Source organism: Drosophila miranda (genome assembly GCF_003369915.1).
Source record: "Drosophila miranda strain MSH22 chromosome Y unlocalized genomic scaffold, D.miranda_PacBio2.1 Contig_Y2_pilon, whole genome shotgun sequence".
Classification (NCBI taxonomy): Eukaryota; Metazoa; Arthropoda; class Insecta; order Diptera; family Drosophilidae; genus Drosophila; species Drosophila miranda.
This window is the reverse complement of record NW_022881614.1, coordinates 26,393,108-26,418,198: the sequence shown is the minus strand read 5'-3', so window position 1 is coordinate 26,418,198 and position 25,091 is coordinate 26,393,108. Positions and strand designations below refer to the sequence as shown.

General features: G+C 52.0%; 1 protein-coding gene and 1 pseudogene across 7 annotated transcripts in view; one reads left to right on the top strand and one right to left on the bottom strand.

The window, feature by feature from the left end:
* Nucleotides 1-442: 442 nt before the first annotated feature.
* Nucleotides 443-25,091, bottom strand: part of LOC117192172 (syndecan-like) — a 155,825-nt gene continuing 131,176 nt past the window's right edge. Inside the window, exons 3-7 of one of the 7 annotated variants that reach the window (XM_033396827.1) lie at nt 5,019-5,160; nt 4,674-4,817; nt 3,792-4,358; nt 990-1,154; nt 443-914 (exon numbers count right to left, since the gene is read on the bottom strand). In XM_033396827.1, coding sequence (XP_033252718.1) covers nt 742-914; nt 990-1,154; nt 3,792-4,358; nt 4,674-4,817; nt 5,019-5,160 — 1,191 coding nt within the window. In that variant the 3' untranslated portion in view covers nt 443-741. Of the gene's footprint in view, nt 915-989; nt 1,155-3,791; nt 4,359-4,673; nt 5,161-25,091 lie in introns of all 7 variants that reach the window. The other 6 variants (XM_033396825.1, XM_033396826.1, XM_033396828.1 and 3 more) reach the window with 6 other exon arrangements.
* Nucleotides 7,959-10,212, top strand: LOC117192171 (annotated as a pseudogene).

Below are 25,091 nucleotides of genomic sequence, written 5' to 3'. Positions count from 1 at the left end.
TTCAGCTAACATATACTCGTATATTCATAAATGTGTATGTCTGTATCTGTCTCCATCCACAGAACTGTCCATCCATGAAGTCGGATGCGCCTGTGTCGTGGGTGTGGTGTGGTATAATAGGTATTATTTCTTGCTCGTCTTCGGCCTTTGCTTTACATACTCGTAATTCATAATTAATTCGCTTAATTTTTCCCGCCCTTACATTGGTTTCACTATAATATATATATAATATATAATATAATATAATATATAATATATATTAATTATATATTAGACTTCGCCCATATTTGATATTGGGTTCCTTTTGTTTTCGTCGCTTAAAATGTACTTAATTAGAAAAGTCGCCCTCCTCCGTTATCCGTCCGGCATTAGCTTACAGGTAAGTTCTGAGTTTATTTTCCTCTTGAATTATACATTTTTGTATCGGTTGTTCATCGTTTAATGCGTTTACCCCTCAACGAAAAGTTGTGTGTGACCCAACGATGCCTTCGATTTCCATTGAATTTGTGTTAGTTTTGTTGCTTTTGCTGTTTCTGTTGCTGTTGCTGTTGCAGATAATTATTCATTGTGGCAGATGGCTGCTGATGGCGCTGCTCCGTCCGCACTTCGCACTCCGCACAGTGTACCGAGATGAGCCGTCATCTCCCCTCCGTTTAGATCCAGATCCCGTTCCAGATGGATCTCCATCCGGGTGGATCCTCACTCGCGGCTCATTTAATACCTGCGCGATGTGCCATTATCTCAGGCGTAGAACTCGCGATTGTTCGCATTTTTCGCATAGGAATTGTTAGCCGGCGAGCGTTTCGGCTCGTCCAGGGCATAGGAGCCTTCGTCCTTTTTCCGCATGCGGTATACGATGAACATCACCACGAGAATGGCGCAGAGCAGGCCAACCACGGCACCGCCAATGACAGCTAAAGACACAGAGCAGAGAGAAGAGATATGGTGAACGATTGTTGGTTGGATGGGGACTATGTATGGACTCTTACCCGCCAGTATTCCCGGCTGCGAGAAGAAGCTCGACGTGCGATCGTCCTCGCTCATGATGACCACCTCGTTGCCGTTGGGCCTGTGGTCGACGGGCTTCGTGTCGGAGGGCTGGCTGTTCACGTTCGTATTCGGGTCCAACTCGTGCACGTTGCTGCCGCCTCCCGCTGTGCCAAGAAATAGAGCAGACAGAGAGATGAGATTGAGAGTCGATTCCGGCGATTATGTATATCCGTTTACGAGTATGCCCATGACGTGCAAGCAAAATAATACGAAACAGAGAGTGTGTGTAAGTGAGAGATATAGAGTGGTTGTTCTTGTTGCTGTTGTTGCTGGTGGGTACTCCGATTCCGATCGGAACGAGTGTCTAGTATATCTGTTTCAGGGTGGGCGTGTACGTGTATGTTAATGATATTTTATGCGGTATATATATACAAGGCTTACGGTTAGTAGAGTGGATTCGGGACTACGATTACAAGTACAAAGGATACCTTATGCCAATCTCTAAGACTTATACAACTAGACTACGTAGCCACCATTAGCGGGCGAGCTGGAGTGCATGTCCTGCCGGCTCCTTCCGACCGGCTCCCATCCGACTGCCTGTCTGATTGTCTGTCCGCCATCACAAACACAACTCTTGAGCTCATTTCACGCTAATGAGCAGCCGGAAAAGTTTTGGCCAAATGAAAAAAGTTACCAGCAGAGAGCTGGCAGCAATGCAAATTGTGACAAATTTGCATGGGGCCATCTCGCTAAGCTACAGCTTGCAGAGAGAGCTGTTTCGAGTTGTTTCCATCTAAATCTCGAGTATGATAGCTGGGGAGTCCAGGGACACCTCCCAAAGTATTTCAGATCTGATCCGAGAGCGAAATGTTGAAATGCTGCAAAATAGGAGCCATTTGAATGCCTATTTGGCTGTCAAGCAAAGTGAATTTAAATTAATTTAATTGACAGTCCACCACATACATATACATATGTACACTCGCCCACATCCACATCCTTTATTTTGTGCGGTCTTTGTTCTCTGTTGAGCTATTGTTTAGCCCCCTTGCGCCCTCTCTGTTTTCTTCTGGATCCGAATCCCCTTTGGCCTCAGAAAGCTTAAGACAAACAAATTGCTTGTTGCCCTCAACCCCACCCTGATGTACACCCATGTGTTTGCCCTGGCTGTTGCTCCACCGCCCCTTGAGGGAGTAGAGCGGCGCGGAGTGGCATTTTAATTAGGTAATGGCCAAAGGGCTTATTGAATTGCCCCAGACTTATGTGTCGCATCGAATTCCAAAATCATTGGAAAATTATCAAAGCACATCCCGAAGCAGAATCTGGCCCGATAAAATTCTGGGATGGTTTCATCCTATGAAAGACTATTCCCGTCTGTGTCTATCCATCAGACTGATTGTCTGTCTGGCTCTGCGTTTGGGCGAAGCCAATAAAGGTGTATCCGCGTGTCTTCTTTCCACGATTCGATGGGGCACAAGGCATTGCAGGACTCAATGCTCTCTATGAGACATGTGACCATCTGTGGACAATTATGCCCGAAGTGTGGTCCTGCTGTGTGTCACCGCCTCCCATATGCCACATGGTTTGTATGGTTCGTGTTTGTTCAGGGCGTGGCAGTGGCACAAACATCAAAGCAGGTCATAAATTCCCAGCCCACACACCTATAAGATCCACTCCTGGATTGCCATTAGGCTCTGTTTGCACTCCTGCCGATGTTGCTGCTGCACGCCCTCCCCGGGGTAAGAGCAACCGTGCCCCAAGTCGTTGCGAGTTTTAGCGAGTGGCGAGTGGAGGCGCTCCTTGGCGTTGCCCGGGACTCGGTGATTTTTAATTTCAAGTGGAGCTCTGTGAAGAGCGCCTTCCAAGTGCTTTCCACTCGAAGAGCAACAAAGCACCAAATCACTGTGCGGCTTAGTGCGAATCCAGAGCTGTTCTTTTGGCTGTGGGAGGGCGGAACGCGACAGTTTTAATGGAACTTTGGGCCTAGGGCAGGACCCTCTGTGCAGATCCTTGATGCATCTCAATCGATGGATCGATGGATCGATGAATAGAGAGGGCCGTTTCTGTTTGCTACGTATACAAAAGACTCTTAAGCTATCCTTAAATTATACGACTTAGAATAGCTTTATCCTAGGTTTAACACTAAAGGCCATGAGAATGAGAATAAGCGTGAGCGTGAGCATGAGGGAAGGAGGCAATGGGATTGTGTTGGCTCTGCGGGAGTTCTTCCAATCGAATGAATAAATAAATGCCAAAAGCAGACAGACTGAATGAATGGATGAGATTTGGTCTCGCAATGAAAGTGTGGGAATTATGGTGTATTGGCTATTGTGTTGTCGGGGCTGGGGACTCCATGTAAAAGTCCACACAAAAGGAAAGCCTGCAGCATTGTCCGTCGTAGATCTTTTTAATCGAATGTGCGTCTCGATAATACCAATCAAGCTACGGAACGTAACAGAAACCAAAGCAAGTACCCAAGAAATCAACTACAGTGCGAGCCACAATACTTTGTTTGCTGTTGAAAATGTGCTTAAAATATACAGTAAATAAAATTAAATAAAATAAAATATCAAATAATACAAGATGATGAAAGCAGTGCAGTGCCAGAGATGACAATGCAATCCTCTTCAAAGGATATGCGGGGGACACAACACAAAAGGAATCGCATGGAGGGATGGAGGAGGCGGGCAAAGCAAAAGCACCAATAAAACACACAAAAAACATATAAACAAAAGCAAACGCATACATACAAATGATCAAAAAGAAAGTACAAAAACAAAAGGATAAAAATAAAAACCACTGACGTCCGCGCTCTGTGTTGAGGTCTCCATCGTTGCCACCGATTCCGTTTCCGTTTCCATCCTCATCGCCGCCATCCACATCGATGATGCGATCATCATCGTCCGTGTCATCGGTATCGCCTTCACCATCATCGTTATCGTTATCGCTATCATGATCATGATCATGATCGATTTCACCATTGGGAACGGGCTCTGCAAGCCTTGGCTTCTCGGAATCGGGATGATCAATGATGATGTCGTCCTCATCATCGCCCTCGTCGTCATCCTCGCCGCCGCCTTCCACGTCGATGCCATCGCCGCTGGCCTCTACATCCACATCGAGATCCTCATCGAAGGCGGGGAAGGGGGGCAAGGGACGGTTCGCTGCGGTGGATTCGGGTACAATGGGCTTGGGCTTGGGCGTGGGCGTGGTTTGGGTGCGATTGGAGGCGGCTGTGGTTGAAGGGGTTGTGGCCGCTGTTGTCGTAGTGCTGCTGCTGCCGGTGGTGGTTGTCGTTGTTGGTGAACTGCTTGTTGTTGTTGTTGCTGTTGTCGAGGTTGTGGATGAGGTTTGTGTTGGTGTATGAGCTGCTGGATATAGAGATGGGGTTGTTGGTGTTGGTGTTCTTGTAGATGTTGTGAATGAATTGTTGTTAGTGTTGTTGGCTCTAGATCTAACGTAACTATTATCTATCCTGGCAATGACTGTAACTACATCTGTATCTGTGTCTGTTGTTGTATCTTTTGTTGTTGTATCTGTATCTTTTGGTGGTGTAACTGTTTGAGATGGGAAAACTAAAGTGTGTGGTGTGGTGGTGGTAGTGGATGTTGAAGAAGGAGGAGTTGGAGTTGAAGTAGTGGAAGATGTCTCGCTTAGAATAGCTACAAAACTAGCTTGATCTTTACCGATTGTGTTAATGCCAGTGCCGCTATGACCACCGATCTCACCACCACTGCCACTGATGATGCCGCCGCTCTGGCCGCCGATGTGATTCTGATTACTGTTATGGTTCGCTGTGGTGCTACTACCAATGATTGTGCCACTATTCGCTGGATGGTGATTGTTATTAAGGTTGGGATTATTATTATTATTATTATTATTAAAATTATTATTGTTATTATTATTATTATTAAGATTCTGGCTGTTGTTGTCGATTTGGTTCTGGTTCTGGTTGTTGTTGTTGTGGTTGAATCTACTCGAGATGTGGTCGAGGTCGTCGTTGTGGCTGTTGTCGTTCGATTTATGCTTACTGTTTATGCTGGTGCCGCCGCTCTGCGAGATGCGCGTGTTGTGCGAACCGTGTTGCGAGTGATGGTCCGGCTCGGCGTCCTCGTCATCCGGTCCAAAGCCAGAGCCAGAATAGTCCGGATCCTTCTCTAGATCGTCGTGTATCTGCAACCACAAAGGAGACACAACGGAAAGGGAATTAGTTCAGGGCTTGGCGACATTTCTTAGGGGGTCTCCCAAGTGCTTGTAAAATTATTTGTGCGCAACAAATGGCTGCATTTTTCATGGCGAATAATACGAGCATGTCCTTGAATGACCGCCCTGCCAGTGCCTTGAATGCTTGCGAGAGGGCCACTCACATGGGCCATTGTCTGGCTGCGGCTCTGTGACGGCTTTTGCGGTTTATTTGAGCCCCGGGACCACCGAGAGGTAGAGGCAGGGCCCAAAGTGCCACAGCAACTGTGACCAGAGCCAATTGTCGGGGGACAGTCGACTGACAATTTTCCGCCCCAGCCGTAGCCGCAGCCGCAGCAGCAGCCTCCAGGGCTTGTTGATTGACTTTAATTTCGTTTCCCGCTCGCTCTGGCCATAAAAACAGTGACCCAAAAATAGAAAGGCACATCGGGAGTCGGAGGACAGAAACTTAATTGAATTTCTCCGCGCGTTATGCAATGCCCTACAAAGCTCTGGCTTTGTCGTGGCATTTGGCCAGCTCCAACGACACTTGTTGACCCGCCCAATGGACAGGGCGGGGAGAGAGAGGAGGCGAGACAGGGCCCTGAGTACTCATAATGAGAACGAGCTAAACAGAATTGAGTGATTTGTAGAGTGAGAACAATTGAATTTCCCTCCCGCTTGCCCCACAAAAAAGAATTTAAATTACATTTTCCACCACAGCTCTTTATCCTCTCGCATCGCATCCATGGGGGGTGCGGGAAAACAGACCCTAATTCTGTTGGGGTTTTCCGAAAATCGACAGCACACGAGCCGCAGGGCCAAACAACCGTAAGGGATAAAAGGTGGGTGTGGCGACTGTCGGGATAGCATTCTTATAAATTGCTGTGAATGGGGGCAAGGCGACTACCAAGGGAAGGTCCTTGTGCGTGGCAAAACAGAGTGCTCAAAGCGAGTGCCTTCATAAAAGGACTTTTTCTCTGTTCTTAAATATGGAGATGATATGTCGGCTATAATGGTTTTCGAAAGATCTTCTTTCCCTCCCTGTTCAGGCCAGCAGCAGACGATTGCCGCGCACTGTGCCAACTTCGTGCGCTCCGGTCTCAACTCGCTCTCGCGCGCTCGGAGGGGCGCTCGGAACATCATGGAGCATAGATCGTAAGGCCTAGTTTTAGTTACGTTTCCCACCCCGCTACAAGCTGTCGTCGTGCACATACGCGCACCGACAGTCCACATACATATATACCGAAATACAAGGAACATATTTATTGGAACAACTCTGACTTCTTCTTTTGGATATTTTCCCACTCGTCGCTGGAAAGCCGCTCCGGTGATCCGCCCTCCTACAAGCATTGGTCCTTCGAGCCGGATATGCCCTCAATTCCTTCAGATGAGACCTGATGCTCGCTCCAGCTATATTAAGCAAAAAATGCTTTGCTTAAACTGTTTCGCAAGAGGTCACCAGATTCGTGAATGCCAAAGCGCCCACAACTGCAACACGTGTGGAGACCGGCATCATACGCTGCTGCACCGTGGCACTCCAGTTTCCAGCCAATCCGTGCCCAACTCCGTACCACTTCCGACTCCTGCCGAAGCTCAGCCTAGCGTTCAGAACTATTTCGACTCCGGCAAGAGGGCGGTACTCCTGGGCACGGCTATTATTAATATTTGCCACTTGGGGACAAACTTTCGCGCCCGCGCTCTAATCGACCCGGGCTCCGAGGCGACGTTCATTACGGAACGCCTCTTCCAGATCATTAAGTTGCCATTCCGACTCGCCCAGGCACAGGTCTCGGGCCTCAATCAGACCATATCCGCTCAGTCCAAGAAGCTCTGCCATTTTTCCATCCGCTCCTCGACTAAGCCGGGCTTACACTTGGACGCCACAGCCTATGTCCTGCCGGAACTATCAGGCAGCCTTCCCTCCCATCCGAACCCGCAACACTCGTTGCGAGACTTGCCGAACCTGCCATGGGCAGACCCGACATTTTACGCAAGCTCACAAATAGATGTCCTGATTGGTGCCGACATCCTTCCATCCATCCTCTTGAGCGGCTCACAGACGAACATCTGTGGATCTCTCCTCGGACGGGAGACCATTTTCGGATGGGGTCTTACAGGCCCAGTGCCAAACACGGTACAAGGCAGGGTCGCATCCTTCTCCACGCAAATTTCCACCGAGCTAGAGACTCCGTTAGACAAACTCCTCACAAAGTTTTGGGAGGTGGAGGACATTCCTACTAAAATAGAAAGCGAGTCGGACTCGTACTGCGAAAGAAATTTCCTCCGAACTACGTCAAGAACGCCAAGCGGGAAATACGTCGTCACGTTACCGTTTCGCGACCCAGATCATCTCGGATCAGGTGTTGGGGGTTCAAGGGCAACCGCGCTGGCCCAGTTCCTAAGAAACGAAAATCGCTTGAAAAGAAACAGTCCCCTACAAGAGCAGTACGACACCGTGATCCAAGAATACCTAGACCTTGGACACATGACAGAAGTTCTTCCGACTCATGGGTCCTCAACCTACTACCTGCCGCACCACGCTGTCTTCAAGCCTGATAGCACCACCACGAAAGTCCGCGTTGTATTTAACGCATCCAGCCCGTCGACTAACGGTATCAGCTTGAATGACCTTCTGTACCCCGGCCCTGTTCTCCAGTCCGACTTAACCCTTCAGATCCTGAAGTGGCGCTACTACCGGTACGTCTTCAATGCTGACATCACCAAGATGTATCGGCACTTTTGGGTAGATCCGAAGCACACCCCCTTCCAGCGAATTATGTTTCGCAACAAGGAGGGCGAGATACGCGACTATGAGTTGCAAACTGTCACCTTTGGAGTCAATTGTGCTCCCTTTCTCGCCATCCGGGTGTTGCAACAGCTTGCAGACGATGTCCAGTCCCGATTCCCAAGAGCCAGTCACATCATTCGGTCCTGTATGTATGTCGACGACGTCCTAGCGGGAGCAGACTCTCCCACTGAGGCTCAACTAGCTATCCGCGAGTTACAGGCCGCCCTGAGTTCTGCCGGGTTTCCACTGAGAAAATAGACGTCCAACCACAAGGATATCCTGACTACCATTCCGAATGACCATCTCCTTCACACCGACTTCCTTGAACTCGAGGCAGAACGCACAGCCAAGACTCTCGGAATTCGCTGGAAGGCGACAACAGACGATTTCTTCTTCGTTCCGCCAGAACTGGCATCTACGGCATCCAATACCAAGCGAGCGGTGCTTTCCCAGATAGCAAGGTTGTTCGACCCTGCGGGCTGGTTGGCGCCTTTCATTGTCCGGTCAAAGATCTTCATGCAAGAGATCTGGTTGCAAGAAGTGGGATGGGACGAAGATCTTCCGACCGAGATGCGTCAGCGCTGGCAGAGTTTTCTGCGGAGCTACTCCGCTCTCGACCAGATCCGCATTCCAAGGTGGATTGGCTCCGAACCAGCTGTAAGGGTCGAGCATCACGGATTTTGCGATGCGTCCGAAAAGGCGTACGGTGCGGCGATCTACGTACGCATCGAGACTGACCACCTGGTCAAGGTGCAGTTGCTTACCGCGAAAACACGAGTCGCACCCGTTAAGACTGTATCGCTCCCCCGGTTAGAGCTGTGCGGCGCCGTGCTGCTGTCCGAAATGGCGACGGCTATCCTGCCAAATATGCCAAGCGCACCTACAACCTGTTACTTCTGGACAGATTCCGCTATAGTCCTGTCCTGGCCGAAAAAGCCTGCTTGCCACTGGACTACCTTCGCGGCCAACCGAGTGACCAGAATTTCGCAAGCCACCGGGGTCGAGAATTGGGGTCACGTTCCGTCCGCACAAAATCCCGCCGACCTCGCCAGCAGGGGCGTATCCTTACAGGAGCTCGTCGAGAACCAACTCTGGTGGCACGGACCAGCGTGGTTGCAAGGGCCCCGGCATCAATGGACAGCCCAAGGCGGGGACGATCCCGTGATAACCCTCGAGCAACGTGCTCTGAAGGTTCATTTTGCACCGAGCCCATCCGAAGACTTCCTCGATCAGTTCTCCAATCTGGAGAGAGCCCTGCGAGTCCGTGCTTATGTCCTTCGCTTCACAAAACGCTGCCGGAAGCTGGTCACCGGACAAGAGGACCACCTTGCAAGCGAAGACATTACCGAAGCTGAGCGCACTCTTATCCTAGAGACTCAGCGCAGGGAATACTCCCAAGAGCATCACTGCCTAAGCGAGAAGCGGCCAGTGCCAAGGTCAAGTTCTATCCTGAATTTGAACCCGTTCCTAGACCAACATGGGCTCATAAGAGCATGTGGCCGTATCGCAACTTCTACCTTTCTGAAGTACGACGAACGACATCCCATTATTCTGCCGTACCGCTGCCTTCTCGCGCAATTCACCCACCGGATAACTCTTCATGGCGGGAACCAACTAATGGTGGGGCTTATCCGATCCAAGTTCTGGGTTCCCAAGGTTCAGAAACTCATGAAGGGGGTGGTAAACTCCTGCAAGGTATGCGTCATCCACAGACAGAAGCTGCAAGCCCAAATGATGGGTGATCTCCCTACGGAACGAACGTCCTTTTCCAGACCGTTCACGCACACCGGAATTGACTACGCGGGTCCCTTCGAAATGCGGAATTACACAGGCAGAGCGTGCCTGATAACCAAGGGGTATGTGTGTGTGTTCGTGTGTTTTTCCACGAAGGCGATCCATTTGGAGCCCACGTCGGATCTCACGACCGAGAAATTTCTTGCAGCCTTCGCTCGTTTCGTCGCACGACGAGGGTGTCCGCAGCGCATTCACTCCGACAATGGCAAAACTTTCGTTGGTGCCGCCAAGGTGCTTTCCCGTGACTTCCTAGAAGCATTCAAGGGCTCGATAACTGATGCGTACAGCCATCACCGGGTTTCGTGGCGTTTTATTCCACCAGGAGCTCCACACATGGGAGGTCTATGGGAAGCCGGGGTGAAGAGTTTCAAAACTCTCTTTTACAAAGCCACGTCCACTCGGAAGTACACTTTCGAAGAGCTTTCCACGATTCTCGCAAAGATCGAAGCATGCCTTAATTCCAGGCCGCTCTCGCCGATGTCCGCAGATCCAACTGAGTTGCTGGCCCTTACTCCCGGGCACTTCCTTACCGGGGGACCCTTGATGTCCACGGCCGAACCCGAAATAAAGGGTGACCTTAAATCAATAATCAATCGATGGCAGCATTTAAAGGCGCTCACCCAACAGTTTTGCCAGCGGTGGAAAGAGGAATACCTCAAAGAGCTCCACAAGCGCACTAAGTGGCAGACGCCGACGCCAAACCTCCAGGTTGGGGATATGGTTGTCGTCAAAGAAGACAACCTGCCCTCCAATGAATGGCGGCTCGGGAGAGTCCAGTCCGTGTATCCCGGCGCTGACGACAGAGTCCGTGTGGTAGATATCCTTACTGCCCGCGGGGTCCTTAAAAGGCCTGTTGTAAAGGTCGTTCTCCTCCCAGTAGAACGCCCTAGTTCCGTCCAACAATAACGCGAATGTACCTTCCAAAGCTCCAAGTTTCTTTACTAATACTTCTTCGACCACTTTCCTTCCTCCTAGTTCATCGTATCCAGACATGGCCCCACGCTCACGCGCCAACCGCACCGGGGAGAGCCGGCATCCACGGGGTAGAGGCACCTACCGTTGCCGAGTCTGCTCAGGAATACACCCGCTACGGACCTGCCATGTGTTTCTGCGCCTGAGCCCTGAGAAGAGGCTCCGAGCCGTCCTGAGAAACAAATACTGCGCCAACTGCCTGGCGCACCAGCACTCCGGGAAGGACTGCCTCAGTGGAGGGCTGTGCGGGGTGTGTGGCAAGAACCACCACACGCTACTCCACATCTCCGCGCCTCGCTGTCCAGCCCGCTCAGCCTCGCGAATACAGTCGACAGCTACATCGGCCCACGCCGGACGCCGCCCTCGTCGCCCAGACCGTCCAGGCCTGGCTGCACCGCCGCCATCTACGCCGGCTCACGACCTCATCGTTTGCGAGTCCAGCGGCTCAAGCTGAGTGCCGTCCCCGTCACCCCGTGAACCGCCCCGTCGTAGGAACCCCGGCGCCCACCGTAAGCTCCCTTCTACAACATAGGAGCCTCAATATCCTCCCGACGGCGCTGGTGGTCCTGGATACGGGCTCGAAGGATTTCGAAACGGGCGCGCTCATCGACCCATGCACGCCGGTGAGCTGCATTGACGACTCATTGGCCTCCGCCTTCAAGATACCCACTACGCGCGTCGGCAACGAGAAGGTGTGCACCGCGGTCATTCGTACCAAGACGGGCGACTTCCGACTGGAAGCCATCCTGAAGGTCGAGCCCCGTTTGCGCATCCGCACGCCGATCCGACCTTTGAGCGATACGATCCGGTCTCGATTTGACGATCTGAAGCTCGCAGATGCGCAATTCCATCGACCAGCCACCATCTCTCTGGTCTTAGGCGCCGACGTCTACCCGAAAGTGATCCATCCCGGGTTCCTGGCACGCGAGGACGGCCTTCCTGTGGCCCAGAGCACGGGGTTCGGATGGATCGTATCCGGTGCATGCACACAGCCATAGACACCGATTGGGCTTTGCATCCTGCAGGGGGGGGGGGGGGGGGGGGGGGAGGATGTTCAGGCCAGCAGCAGACGATTGCCGCGCACTGTGCCAACTTCGTGCGCTCCGGTCTCAACTCGCTCTCGCGCGCTCGGAGGGGCGCTCGGGAGACTTTACGACCCACGATCCACCCGGCGCTCAAGCCATCATGGAGCATAGATCGTAAGGCCTAGTTTTAGTTACGTTTCCCACCCCGCTACAAGCTGTCGTCGTGCACATACGCGCACCTACAGTCCACATACATATATACCGAAATACAAGGAACATATTTATTGGAACAACTCTGACTTCTTCTTTTGGATATTTTCCCACTCGTCGCTGGAAAGCCGCTCCGGTGATCCGCCCTCCTACAAGCACTCCCATTAACGCCAGACACGCATATCCTTCAGCTGCTCTCCTGCTCCTGCTCCAGGGTGTCCTTCCACTTATTTATTTATTAAATTAACAAATTATCTGTTAATAATGGTACTTAGTTACTAAAGGCGGAAAAAGATAAGTTAAAAGTTAGCTAAATTTAAATGATTATAAATATTGCATGCAATTAGTTTAAGAGACAGTTCAGGGGGTAGGGTTTGACAGGGGGAGTTATAATTATGGCATAAAACCCTAAAAGGTTCATGATCAGCATAATTAGACCTACATATGGGTAGACGGATAGGCCTAAACGTATGGGTAGGTCTGGATGGAACGGCCAAGTCAATCTGACCCAAGAGAGTTTGGGAGTCAACAGTCCAAGAAGGAGCTTGTGCACGAACATTATGCCATTGCATATTCTGCGATGGTGCAACGACGGCAGGTCAATAAGATTTAGCCTAGACCGGTAGGGTGGCAAGATTCTACCCGAGTCCCAGTTAAAGTTCCGAAGGGCAAAAATTAAAAATTGCTTTTGCACGGATTCAATAACAGCCTGCTGCTCTTTATACTGCGGGCTCCACACACAAGAACAATACTCCAATAAAGCACGTACTAACGAGATGTACAGTTGTTTCGTAACGTACGGGTCGTCAAACTCCTTGGACCAACGCTTGATGAACGCTAAAACACCCTTAGCTTTATTTACAGTTGCAGCTATATGGGTGTTGAAACACATCTTATGATCAAAAAGGACTCCGAGGTCATTTGAACTCGAAATTCGCTCAAGGACATGATTTCCTAGAACATATGAGACAAAATGAGGAGCGCGACGGTAAAATGTCATAAGTTTGCATTTGGAAAGGTTCAGAAAAAGAAGATTAGTTGAACACCACAATAGTAGTTCGCTTAGATCAAGTTGAAGGCGTGTGTGCAAATACCAATCAGAGTAAGAAAGACAGATTTTGACATCATCAGCATACATTAGTGTAGTAGAGTATGTTATAACTTGAGGAAGGTCGTTCACAAATAAAATAAACAAAAGCGGGCCCAGATGACTTCCCTGTGGCACACCTGAAGTAACATTAACAGTATTTGACAACACGTTAGAAAACAAAACACGTTGAGTACGGTTAGAGAGATAGGACAAAATCCAATCTAGAAGATTCGTTGGGAACCCTAATAAAAAGAGCTTTTGAATAAGCAGAGCATGGTTCACAGAATCGAATGCCTTGCTGAAGTCCGTAAAAACTACATCCGTCTGCAAACCAATTTGAAAACCCCGGTGGATTAGGTTAGAAAACTCAAGAAGGTTAGTCGATGTTGAACGATGTCTGAAAAAACCGTGTTGCGACGGAGATATCAAGCTGCAACAAAGATGTTGCAGTTGCCGGGTGACCAGGAACTCAAGAAGCTTCGGGATGGCGGAAAGCCTTGCGATACCACGATAGTTTTCAATGTTTGATCTTGAACCTTTTTTGTGAAGCGGAATGATGTAGGACTCATTCCAAATTACTGGGAGACAAGACTGTTCCAAGGAGAGGTTAAAGAAAAAGGTCAAGGGTTTGCAAAGGGACTGGGCACAGTGTTTTAAGATGCAACTTGGTACCTATCTGGACCCGCAGAAAACGATATGTCCATAGATGACAAACCTTCCAGAACAACGCTTTCCTCGAAAAAGGGCAGAAAAATGCTGTTAGCTTGAGGTAGCTGGTACGGATACGGAGTGGATGCGTTGTAAATATGAGACGAGTACGTTGTTTGGAAAAAGTTAGCGAATAAATTTGCAATACCAACAGCAGAAGCTTCTGTTTTGTTCTGGTAATGAAGGGACGGAGGAAAAACGTTTGACTTGCGCTTAGAATTAACGAACGAATAGAATTTTTTAGGATCACTACGAAAGTTACTACTACATTGTGAAAGGTAATGATTATAACACTGACTATTGACGGCAAGGAACAGAGGAACATGGAGGATGGTGGCGGCATTGGAGGCGCCCCAGAAGTGGCCATAAAGCATGTGGCAAAAAAATGTTTGTCCTGCTGGGGGATGCTTGCAACACTTTCGTTCTGGCCGAGTTTATTTAGAGCGTGGTCCTCTTTCCCTTTCGCTATGTTGCCGCTTGATTTATGCCGCAATTAGCAGCCAGAAAATGGGGCAAGCGGCAAGCGGCAGGCGGCAAACGAGTGGCCGAGTGGCTGCTTTCCGCATGACTAAGCAGCCTCTCGCCCAGAGCATTTGTTGCATGCTCTTCCCTCCTTGGCTCATGGCAGTTTTCGCTGCTAAATGAACTCATTTCGAGGGAGACCAAAACTTGCCCGAAACTTGCACTTGCCTCTCGTTAGGGGGCGCGCCTCTGGCTGGTGGGTGGGGGCTGCGGCCGCAACTGTGGCCTGCAGAGTGCAATGGGTATTTATGCAATAAATTGCTTTGTTAATAAAATACGAGCTGCGGGGACGAGACGAGTGCCAAGGAGCTGTGCGCCAGCCCCCGCCCACTCTGCTGGGAGAAGAGAGGTGCAATGTGGGTCATGCATGAATTTAAATGATGTCATTTCGTCCACCATTTTGGCCACCTGCGACTCTTTGCCATGGAATGAAGAGGAAACGCGGCTCTGCTTTCTCCAGCTGCTGCTGCTGCATGCCGCATCGAATTTGCATTTGACTCCCGCATTCCCCGCATCCCCCGCCTTTCCCACGTCCAGCCTCTTGCCAAAATGGCGTGTGCTTGACACCATTCTGATATATGACAACGAAAATGATATACGAGTGTGTCTCGCGTAGTGTGGGCCGGCGGAAAATTTCCATAAAGCGGAAATTGTTTCAATAAAGCATTTAAAAAACTTCACAAAGCTCCGACTGGCAGGAAGCGAGCAGACAGAGGGTAGAGAGGGAGGGAAAACTAGTTGCTGCCAAGAAAACTCGAGCGAAAAGTCTTGGGGAGAGAAAACAGAACGAAAGAAGGCAACGGCGCGGAGAGATGCAACAAAAGCAGCGGCAGGCTTCCATAATGAGCTTCCATAATGAGCGCAAATTGTGTCAGTCAGTGCGTTCAACTGCAACAGGGGGGTGCCCCGTGGCGGTGACGGTGGTGGTGGTGGGCTCTTGCAACAGGGGATGAACAGAGGCTGCCAGGCACGTTTCATGCATAAACAACAAGACTCAGGCGGGGGCGGAGGAGGACCCTGATGCCGTGCACTTTCTCGACTTGTTTCCACATTTCCCTCAAACATCAGGCAAAAAGTTGTCATGACCGAAAACGAGAAAAGTTTTCCCAGCTCCTCCTGCCGTCTAACCCCCCCCCCCCCCCCTGTTGTCCTTCCCTCTGTAAGCATAATTGATGCCAGGAATTACATTTGAGAGTGTATTGCCATCATACAACAGGCTCTCAGCCAACAACGGCAGTGTCCACACATGGAATCCTGTCGGGCGACTGTCCTGGCCAAAATCCCAACCAAAATACAAGAAGCTTTCAATATGCTGCATCGCAAAATGTTTCCCAAAAGTTGTTCCCTCCACAAAAAAAAGTTTTCCTAACGAGTAAATTGTCGATTTGACAATGTTCCCAAAGTGCGTGACTCGAGAGTTGACCGAGTTTTTCCACCCCGCCTCCCCCCACTCCCCTTCTACCCTTTGGCCAGGACTCCTCATTCTCTGCCTTTCATTTGGAAATTTTTGCATTGTGATGGTCCTGGCTCCAAGCGGATTCAAAGTATCCAAGTGGCCTGCTAAACATTTGCATTCGGGTGTTTTTGGTATACGTTTCCGTTTGCATGGAAATGGCCAAAGTTTTTCTGCCCTGCACACAGACAGGGATACAGACAGGGGAGTCCTGGGGTAACCACAATCCTAGGAAAATTGATAGCCAGAGAGAGGCATTGTTTCCACTGTTTCTCGAATCGGCAGGCCTCAATAATTGCTAGGAGGCCCTAATTTATTTACATGCAACTTGCAACTTTGGCCTCCAGAGGGGTATAGCAACGGGGGAGAGAGGAAGATGGGAGTAGAGGTAGAGGAAAACTCAATTTTCCAGCTGGAAGATATCTTACGGCTTTATTTAGACAATGAAATTGAAAATTCGCTTCGTTTCACTTCGCTTGTTGATTTTCCCTCTCTCTCTCTCACTCTCTCTCTCTCTCTCTCTCTCTCTCTCTCTCTCGAAAAGAAGATGAACCACTTTTGAGCTGCCTGGGATATCTGAGATTTTCGTGCACTTTCCAGCCGCCCCCTCCTCCTCCGCAGACTTATTATTTTCCGATTGGCCATTTACATTTAGATTGGGGCGAGGCGTAATCCAATGAGAAGACACACAGACACCGTCACCGACACAGACACCGACACTCATGCATATGTGGGGAGGTATCTGTTCGTGCCACATGCAATTATCATGGTACTTTTTGGAGGGGGGTTGGTTGGGGCTTATGCTTTTCGTGCCACGAAATAATTGCTTTTTAAATGAAACAAATGAGCAGCGCAGCATCATGCCCCATGCCACACGGCAAATTGAAAAAGTTCTCCGAAAACACAGCCAAGAGGATGTTTTTTTTTCTTCTCTAGAGTTGCGAAACTTTCACACACACACACACACACACACACGGGAGTCACACCCGCGAATTTTTCGAGTGCGGACGCGCCAAACAGCTGCTCTGCAAGACACAGACAAATCGCGAAAGATACCTGGAAAAAAATACCCGAAATTAGCTCAAGCTCTTGCTGACACCGCGTGCTCTCCTGGGAGGATCGAGTCTCACCCCGACTGGCTTCTTATCCGGGCTGCGCGTTTCACTTTCACGGTCACCCAAAGGGGGCAGGGGCGCTGGGGCCCACCGTGAGTGCTTTGGACGGCGCTTTTCACTCGTCACTTGGAGATTCCCACCTTTTTTCATCCTTTCTCTCCTTTGGGCCGGTTCTCCCGTTCTTCTTCTTCACTCCAGGCCTCGCAGCTGATCGACTGGGGTACCAGGGCTGGATAGTGCAGTCCACTAACCAGCTGATCGACTGCAGTGCGGTGAAGGGGCACTAGGTGCCAAAGCATCCAGCCCTCGACAGAGCCCGCTGCGGAAGATAACTGCGCCCACAGCAGCTAGCTTCTGTCAGCGACCGCACCTGAGGGAAGGTACTGCCTAACTCCTAGGCGGGATCACTTGCAAGCCGCACACACACCTACGCATAAGTTCCATCCCAAATTCACACGCGTGGAGGAATCCCGTGGCCGGGGCGCGGACCCTGGAGGCCCTGAGAGATGTTCCCCCGAGTCCTGCTTCGCCGGTGGCTCACTTGGCCGACGAAGCAAAATTCGCTACAAGCCAAGGAGCAATGGCTTTCCAAAAAGCCTCAAAGGTGGCCCGAACACCGCCACAAGCAGCTTTAGCACCGCCAATGAAGCAGAGCTCGTTGCACAGCTTTGCCAGTGGGGCCACGCAGGACGGCGGCAAGGGTACTGATACTCTGAAGAGGCCGAGGGACCCCCCTACACCATCGAGTAGCGGGAGAAAAACCCCCCCCAAGCGAAGCTGGAACTGCTTACAGGACATAGACGAGATTGGCGCAATCCTGGACGACCTACTCTACCAGATGAACGAGAAGGGCCAGAGGTCGATTAACATGGCCATCAAGCAGATGGTAGCACGCATGAAGGAGTTGCAAGTGGAAGTCAAATCCCATCTGCAGGCGCCAGAGGATAAAAGGGCAGCGCCAGGAGGATGCCAGTGCCATGATCACACTGCAGGCCCAACTGGCCCCCTACCCAGGATGACCAAGCCCAGTGCGACTAAGGCGACGCAAACGGCATCAGGAGCCCACAAGAGCGAGGCAACACCCCGAACTGAGGAGAAGAGCGCGCGCGGAAGGCCCAGGCAAGGACACCAAACTGACGCCACTCGACAAGAGGAAACTAAGATGCAGTGCGGCAAGGCGGAAGACACCAACCCTACACAGAAGTGGAGTGAGGTGAGAGGCAGGCGTGCGAAACGCAAGCAGACAGGCCGACCAGACGCAGTGCTGGTCAAATGCACCGAGGAGGCATCATACGCCGACATTCTCAAACTGGTGAAGGCAGCACCAACGCTCCAGAGCCTCAAAAACAAGGTTCAGGGCATCAGGAAGACAGCCTCGGGCGAGCTGCTTCTAAGGATGCAACAATCCTCAGACCCCGCCACCCAGGAGCTGCAGATGGCCATCCAGGCAGCGCTTGGGGACAAGGCAGCCGTGAAGGCCATGCAGGAGACAGTCGCGGTTGAGGTACTCAACATAGACGAGCTCACGACAGGCGACGAGGTATGTGAGGCCATAGCTGCAGCGATCGACGGCGACTTAACACAAGGAGCAGTGCCGTACATGCGGAAAGCATATGGCGCAACGCAGGTAGCTACGCTGAACCTTCAGCCCGCACTCGCAAAGAAGCTCCTGGAGCTCGGAAAAGTTCGAATCGGCTGGGTTGTCTGCCGCGTGCGGCCTATGGACACACTGCAGCCAGGTGCAGATCCAAGCGGCCTGTGTCAAGCAATGCATGCTACAAATGTGGTGGGGAGGGGCACAAGCACAACCAGTCCAACAACCCGCCAATGTGCATACTATGCGCTGGCAAGCCAGGAGACGTCCGCTCAGCAGCCCACTCGGCCCTCAGCCGCAGCTGCCCTGAGTATGAGAAGGCACTAGCAAAACTGGTTGATGGTTAAGCTCCTGCAGCTCAACCTAAACCACTGCCGAGCTGCTCAGGATCTGTTGGCGCAAACAGTCCTGGAGCAGAAGATCGACATAGCGCTACTCAGCGAGCCGTACGGCAAAAAACACGAAGGAGTCTGGCAGCAAAGCTCAGACGGAGGAGCAGCAATCTGGAGCTGTGGCCCACAACCAGGCCAGCTTACCCACAGAGCATCCAGAGTGGGATATGTGAGAGCTAAGCACAGCGGCACTTTTGTCTACAGCTGCGACATAGCACCAAGGTTCACGCAGCAGGAGTATGAGGCGATCATCAGCAACATCGCTAACGACGCACGAGGCAAATCGCCGGTCCTGATAGCGGGCGACTTTAACGCCTGGGCCACGACTTGGGGCAGCGCCAAGAACACACCCCGTGGGACATCGCTCCTGGACGAGTTTGCAAGCCTGAACGTCTGTCTCCTCAACACAGGAACCACCCCAACGTTCAGCAAAGCAGGGCGGGAGTCTATTATAGACCTCACCTTTGCAAGCCCAGAGCTCGCACGCCACGCGAAGTGGCAAGTGCTGAGTGCTTACACCCATAGCGACCACTTAGCCGTAATGACGGAAACCTTTGCACCCAGGAACACAACAAGGATACAGCGGGCGCTCCAGGCCGGGTACAAGGAGGAAAGCCTGAGCAGAGCCGCGCTCCTCTCGGCAGCAGAAAACCTAAGCGCCGCCGGGGATGCTGAAGCATCCGCGCTTGCCGTTTACAGGACCGTCAAAGCGGCCTGTGATGCAGCCATGAAAAAAAGAAAGATCGGAGGAAGCAGGCATCGGCCAGTACCGTGGTGGAATGAGCACATTGCCAAGGCCAGGAGGGAGTGCTGCGCAGCTCGGCGTGCCTACCAGCGAGCAAGAGGCTCCGCCCAATTTGGCAGAAATGGCGCGGCATTCAAGGCCAAAAGAAAAGAGCTGAAGGAGGCCATCAGAAGCAGCGATGCGGAACCTTTTGGTGGAGCATACAAATTAGTCATGGGGAGATTAAACAGACAGCCTATGCCCAAGGATCCGGTGCATATGAGAGAGATAGTCGGCACCCTATTCCCTAGACAACCACCCTTACAAGAGGAAGCTAGGGTAGAAGGAGCTAGCCTGAGGGACACCACCACCATCATCACTGCCAGAGAAGTACTGGAGGCCACGGGTAAGCTGAAGATCGGGAAAGCGGCAGGTCCAGATGGAGTCCCTAATGCAGCATAAAAATGCATAATTAGAGCCCATCCGAAAGCATTCGCCACAATGTACACCCAGTGCCTAGCGGAGCGGACAGTCCCACGAGCATGGAAACGGCAAAGGCTGGTTCTGATACCCAAGCCAGGCAAAGAGCTCAACGACCCATCGTCATACCGGCCGCTGTGCATGCTGGATACCATGGGCAAGATTTTCGAGAGGATGGTATGTTACCGACTGGAGGCGGAACTGGCTGAGCGTCGCGGACTTTCCGACCTCCAATTCGGGTTCCGCAAGCAGAGGAGCACCACTGACGCCATCGAGATGGTGACAAACCTTGCCAGGGAAGCCATGGCAGGAACGCGATGGGCTGGAGGCGACAAAAAGGACTGCCTAGTATGTACACTAGACGTACGAAACGCCTTCAACTCTGCCAGCTGGAAGAGCATCCTAGAGGCCCTGACCAGGAGGGGTATATCTGAGCAAATCACACGGACTCTGCGAAGCTATTTCACGAACCGCGTCCTGATCTACGACACGGAAGAAGGAGCAGAACATCACCAAATCACCGGAGGGGTTCCCACAGGGATCGGTCCTAGGGCCGATACTGTGGAACGTGATGTATGACGATATCCTGCGGCTTACATTACCGGAAGGGTGCACCCTGGTGGGCTTCGCCGACGACATAGCACTGGTGACAGTGTCGAAACACGTAAGAGACGTAGAGGAGGAAACCAACGTAGCAGTCGGGATGATAGTGGCCTGGCTCGCAGCCAACGGGCTAGCATTGGCGGAGAAGAAGACGGAGGCTGTGCTAATGAGCAGCAGAAAAAAGGTCGAGCAGGCATGCGTGAGAGTCGGTAGAACGATCATCAGGACCAAGCCTGCGCTAAAGTACCTAGGGGTAATGATGGACCAGAGGCTGAACTTCAAGGCCCACCTGGAATACGCCAGCGCAAAAGCGACTGCAGCAACGGCGGCCATAAGCAGGATGATGGCCAATACAGGGGGACCACGGCAGCGTAGCAGGCAGCTCATCGCTGGGGTGGTCACCTCCATAATCTTATATGGATCAGCAGTGTGGGCACCAGCAATGATGGTTTCCACATACAGCAGAGACTGCAGAAGCGCATACCGACGCTGTGCCCTGAGGGTTACATGCTGCTTCCGGACGGTGTCTGAAGACGCCGCACTTATTGTGGCAGGCATGGTCCCACTGGATCGCCTGGCAGCTGAGCGGCAGAGCGGAGTGGAGGTAGCCAGCGAGCGGCGAGAGCGCACTATAGCCCAGTGGCAACGGCGCTGGGACCAAGCGGCAAAAGGGAGGTGGACCAGACGTCTCCTTCCCCAGCTTAGCCCATGGCTGCGAAGAAGGCACGGCCAAATGGACCATTATTTGGGCCAACTGCTGACGGGGCATGGCGGCTTCCAGCAGTACCTGCATCGCTTTAGGCATGCTGACGACCCGTATTGCTGCTGCTGCGGGCCTGGAGTCGACGAGGATGCAGAGCACGTCTTCTTTGTATGCCCCCGCTTCTCGCAAGAACGAACGAGGCTAGGGGAGACGCTTGCAGAAGTGAGTGTGGACACCCTCACCGACCAGATGCTAGCCGATGAGCAATCTTGGAACGCGGTCGCCTACATGGCAGCAAGCGTGATCAAGGAGCTGCGCAGGCTGGAGCGAAGCCGGACAAACTAAGCCAGAAGGATGACCCCACAGCCCGCATCGCGAAGTAATGCCTAGCGGCAGTCCCGCGGGAGCGGACCCCCCCCTTCCCAGCCATAATTGTTATTTTATAATCATAAATTGTTTTCCCAATAAAAAAAAAAAAAAAAAAAAAAAAAAAAAAAACACACACACACACACACACATCAACCGTGTGGTGAGCGGGCAGTAGAATACCACCACAGCATGTCACAGCTTGTCGTATGAGGCGGGAGTCAACCCTCGCATGGCCTCCCTGCTTGCATAGACAACCATGGGATCATAACGTGACTGTACAACAGACAAGGACAGCGGCTTACGAGTTGGGACCCAACTAAATGAGTAAAAATATCACACCCATAACGACGAACGACTCAGAAGGCGTCAATAAAAGCAAAAAAATGGCGAGAACGCCAACTGGTGAGCGGACCGACGCCCCGCTGCCGGCCCTCCCTGGCCCGGAGCAACACCAAAAAGCTCAGGGCAGCACAGCGCTGCGCGATCTAGGACGAGAGATCACGCAGCTAGTGGAGATGCTCGAGGATGGCAAGAGGCGATCCATACACCAACCCATGCGGGACTCGATCGAGAGCATAAGGGTGCTGTATGAGCTGGTTGCTATCCAGCTGCACGACGAAGGAGCTAAGGCGGTGATCAGGACCCACCAGTCCTCTCAGACGTCACCGATTTTCAGACCTCTCCCGGAGCCTAAGAGGAAACAGGCTGCAGGTGCACCAACACCCCGGACAAAGAGGACCAAGGCAGCGGTCGAGGTCCAGACCACACCAGGAGTAGCAGTTGAAAAGGACGCCGACGCTGAAAGGGAGAGAAAGGAGCCGGAGGAGACCCCATTTCTGACGGTGACCAACCGGCGCAGAAGGAAGAGGCCGCAAAAGCCGACTGGAGCGCTCGCGGACAAGACGCGACCAGACGCCATCGTCATTGCCACCAAAGGTGAAAAGACCTATGCAGAGATACTGCGCAAGGTTAGGACGGACGAAACCCTGCGTGGACTTGGTGATGCGGTCGCCAGGATTAGGAGGACCCAAAAAGGAGAGCTACTGCTACAGCTCAACAAGTCGGGAGAAGAGACGGAGACGTTTAAAAGCCTGGTAGCCAATACGCTGAAAGAGCACGCAGAAGTCCGTAGCCTGTCGCACCGGGTGACCGTAGAGTGCAAGGACCTGGACGAAATAACCACCACGGCGGATATATGCGAAGCTCTGAGAAGCCAGGTGGAATTGGCGGAGCTGTCTGCGGATGGCATCCAGCTGAGAAAGGCATACGGCGGAACCCAGACGGCCACAATCAGGCTGGCAGCGGAGAGCGCTCAAAAGGCTCTGAAAATAGGAGTCCTAAAAGTAGGCTGGGTAAGATGCAGACTGCGTGAGCGAATCAGCGTCACCAAATGCTTCAGATGTCTCGAGTTTGGGCATATGGCACGACAGTGCAGTAGCAAAGTCGATAGGTCCAAGCTGTGTAGAAGATGTGGAAAGGAGAACCACCTGGCAAAGGACTGTAGCCTGGAACCACATGCAAGGGAACGAGCGCAGACTGGAAGCACGTGGCCGGCAGCGGTAGATGCCCCCTGTTTAGGAACGCCCTGACTAAAAGATCAGCATGAGGTGTACTCAGCTGAACTTAAACCATTGCGAAGCTGCTCAGTCTCTCCTGAGACAAGCAGTCAGGGAGAGGAATACCGAAGTCGTGCTCATCTGCGAGCCATTCAGGGCGATACCAGGAAGCGGTTGGACCAGCAGCAGTTGCGGCAAGGCGGCCATCTGGGCCGTACAAATCCACCCCCAGGAGATATGCGCAGCCAACGAAGGATTTGTTAGAGCGAGGCTTAGAGAGGTAACCTTCTATAGCTGCTATGCCCCGCCGAGCTGGGACCTAGCGCGCTTCCAAGCCCCCGTAATAAGAGCGGGAGACTTTAATGCGTGGTCCGTAGAGTGGGGCAGTAAGGAAACCAACGCCAGAGGCACGTGTCTGCTCGAGGAATTTGCGTACTTGGACGTAATACTCGCAAACGATGGCAGGAAGCTAACCTACTTCAAGGCGGGTCGAGGGTCCATTATCGACCTAACCTTCATGAGCGTCTCACTCCCTAGGGGATCTACGTGGAGAGTAAGCGAGGAGTTTACGTTCAGCGACCACCAGGCGATCCACTTCGAATGCGGAGCAGCAACGAAAAGACAGCTAGCCAAAATTACCAGACCTAAATGGAAGGGCGACCACCTGGATGTGGAAACCTTCACGGAATATCTGCGCAACGCCAGCTGGAGCCCTGCGCGAGAAACGGCAGAGGGCCTGGCTCAGAAACTGGCGAAGCTCATGGAGGAGGTATGTGATGTGGCAATGCCAAGAAGGAAGCCTTGCAAAAGAGGAGCGCCCTGTTACTGGTGGAATGCGGAGGTTAGCCAGCTAAGGAAAGCCTGCCTACGAGCAAGACGGTGCTACCAGAGAGCACGAGGTCGGCCTGAGTTCGAAACCAGGGGAGAGGAACTCCTATCAGCGAAAAGAGCCCTTAAACGTGCCATAAAGGAGAGCAAGTCAGCCTGCTTCAGGCAGATATGCGAGGAGGCTGACGTCAACCCTTGGGGGACGGCATATAAGGTCGTCACCAAGAGGATAAGGAGCCAGTCAACACCGGAAGTGACCTGCCCGATCCTGCTTCGTAGCATCGTGGAGGCCCTATTCCCACAGCACCCGTATAGGGAGGAGAGCGTCTCGAGCCAAGACTCCGAGCTGTGGCAACATATTTCTGTTGAGGAGGTGATAGCGGCTACCAGGAGAATTGGGGATAAAAAGGCACCAGGACCGGACGGTATCCCAAACAAGGCATTGAAGCTTGGAGCAACCACCAGACCAGAAGTATTTGTTGACACGTTCAACAAATGCCTACGGGAAGGAGTGTTTCCAGAGCAGTGGAAAGTGCAGCGGCTAATACTTCTACCCAAAGGAAATAAGTCCCCGGAGGAACCATCAGGATACCGCCCAATATGTTTGCTGGATACGGTCGGCAAAACCCTGGAGAGAATCGTCTACAACCGACTGCAAGTTGTGATCCAGGAGAAGGAGGCCTTATCGGAGTCCCAGTACGGATTCCGGAAGGCCAAATCAACGGTCGACGCCATCAAGGCAGTCACCGACATTGCATCCAGAGCGATCGAGGGAATAAGATGGAGATTTGGCACAAAGGAGTACTGCGCGGTGGTGACCCTGGATATCCGTAACTCGTTTAACTCAGCGAACTGGTCTCGGATAAACGAGGCGCTCGGGAGAATTGGAGTTCCCACCTACCTGCTTCGGATAATAGCCAGCTACCTGTCGGGTAGGGTACTGAGGTACGAGACGGAGGAGGGACCAAAGCTCTACAGGGTGACAGCCGGAGT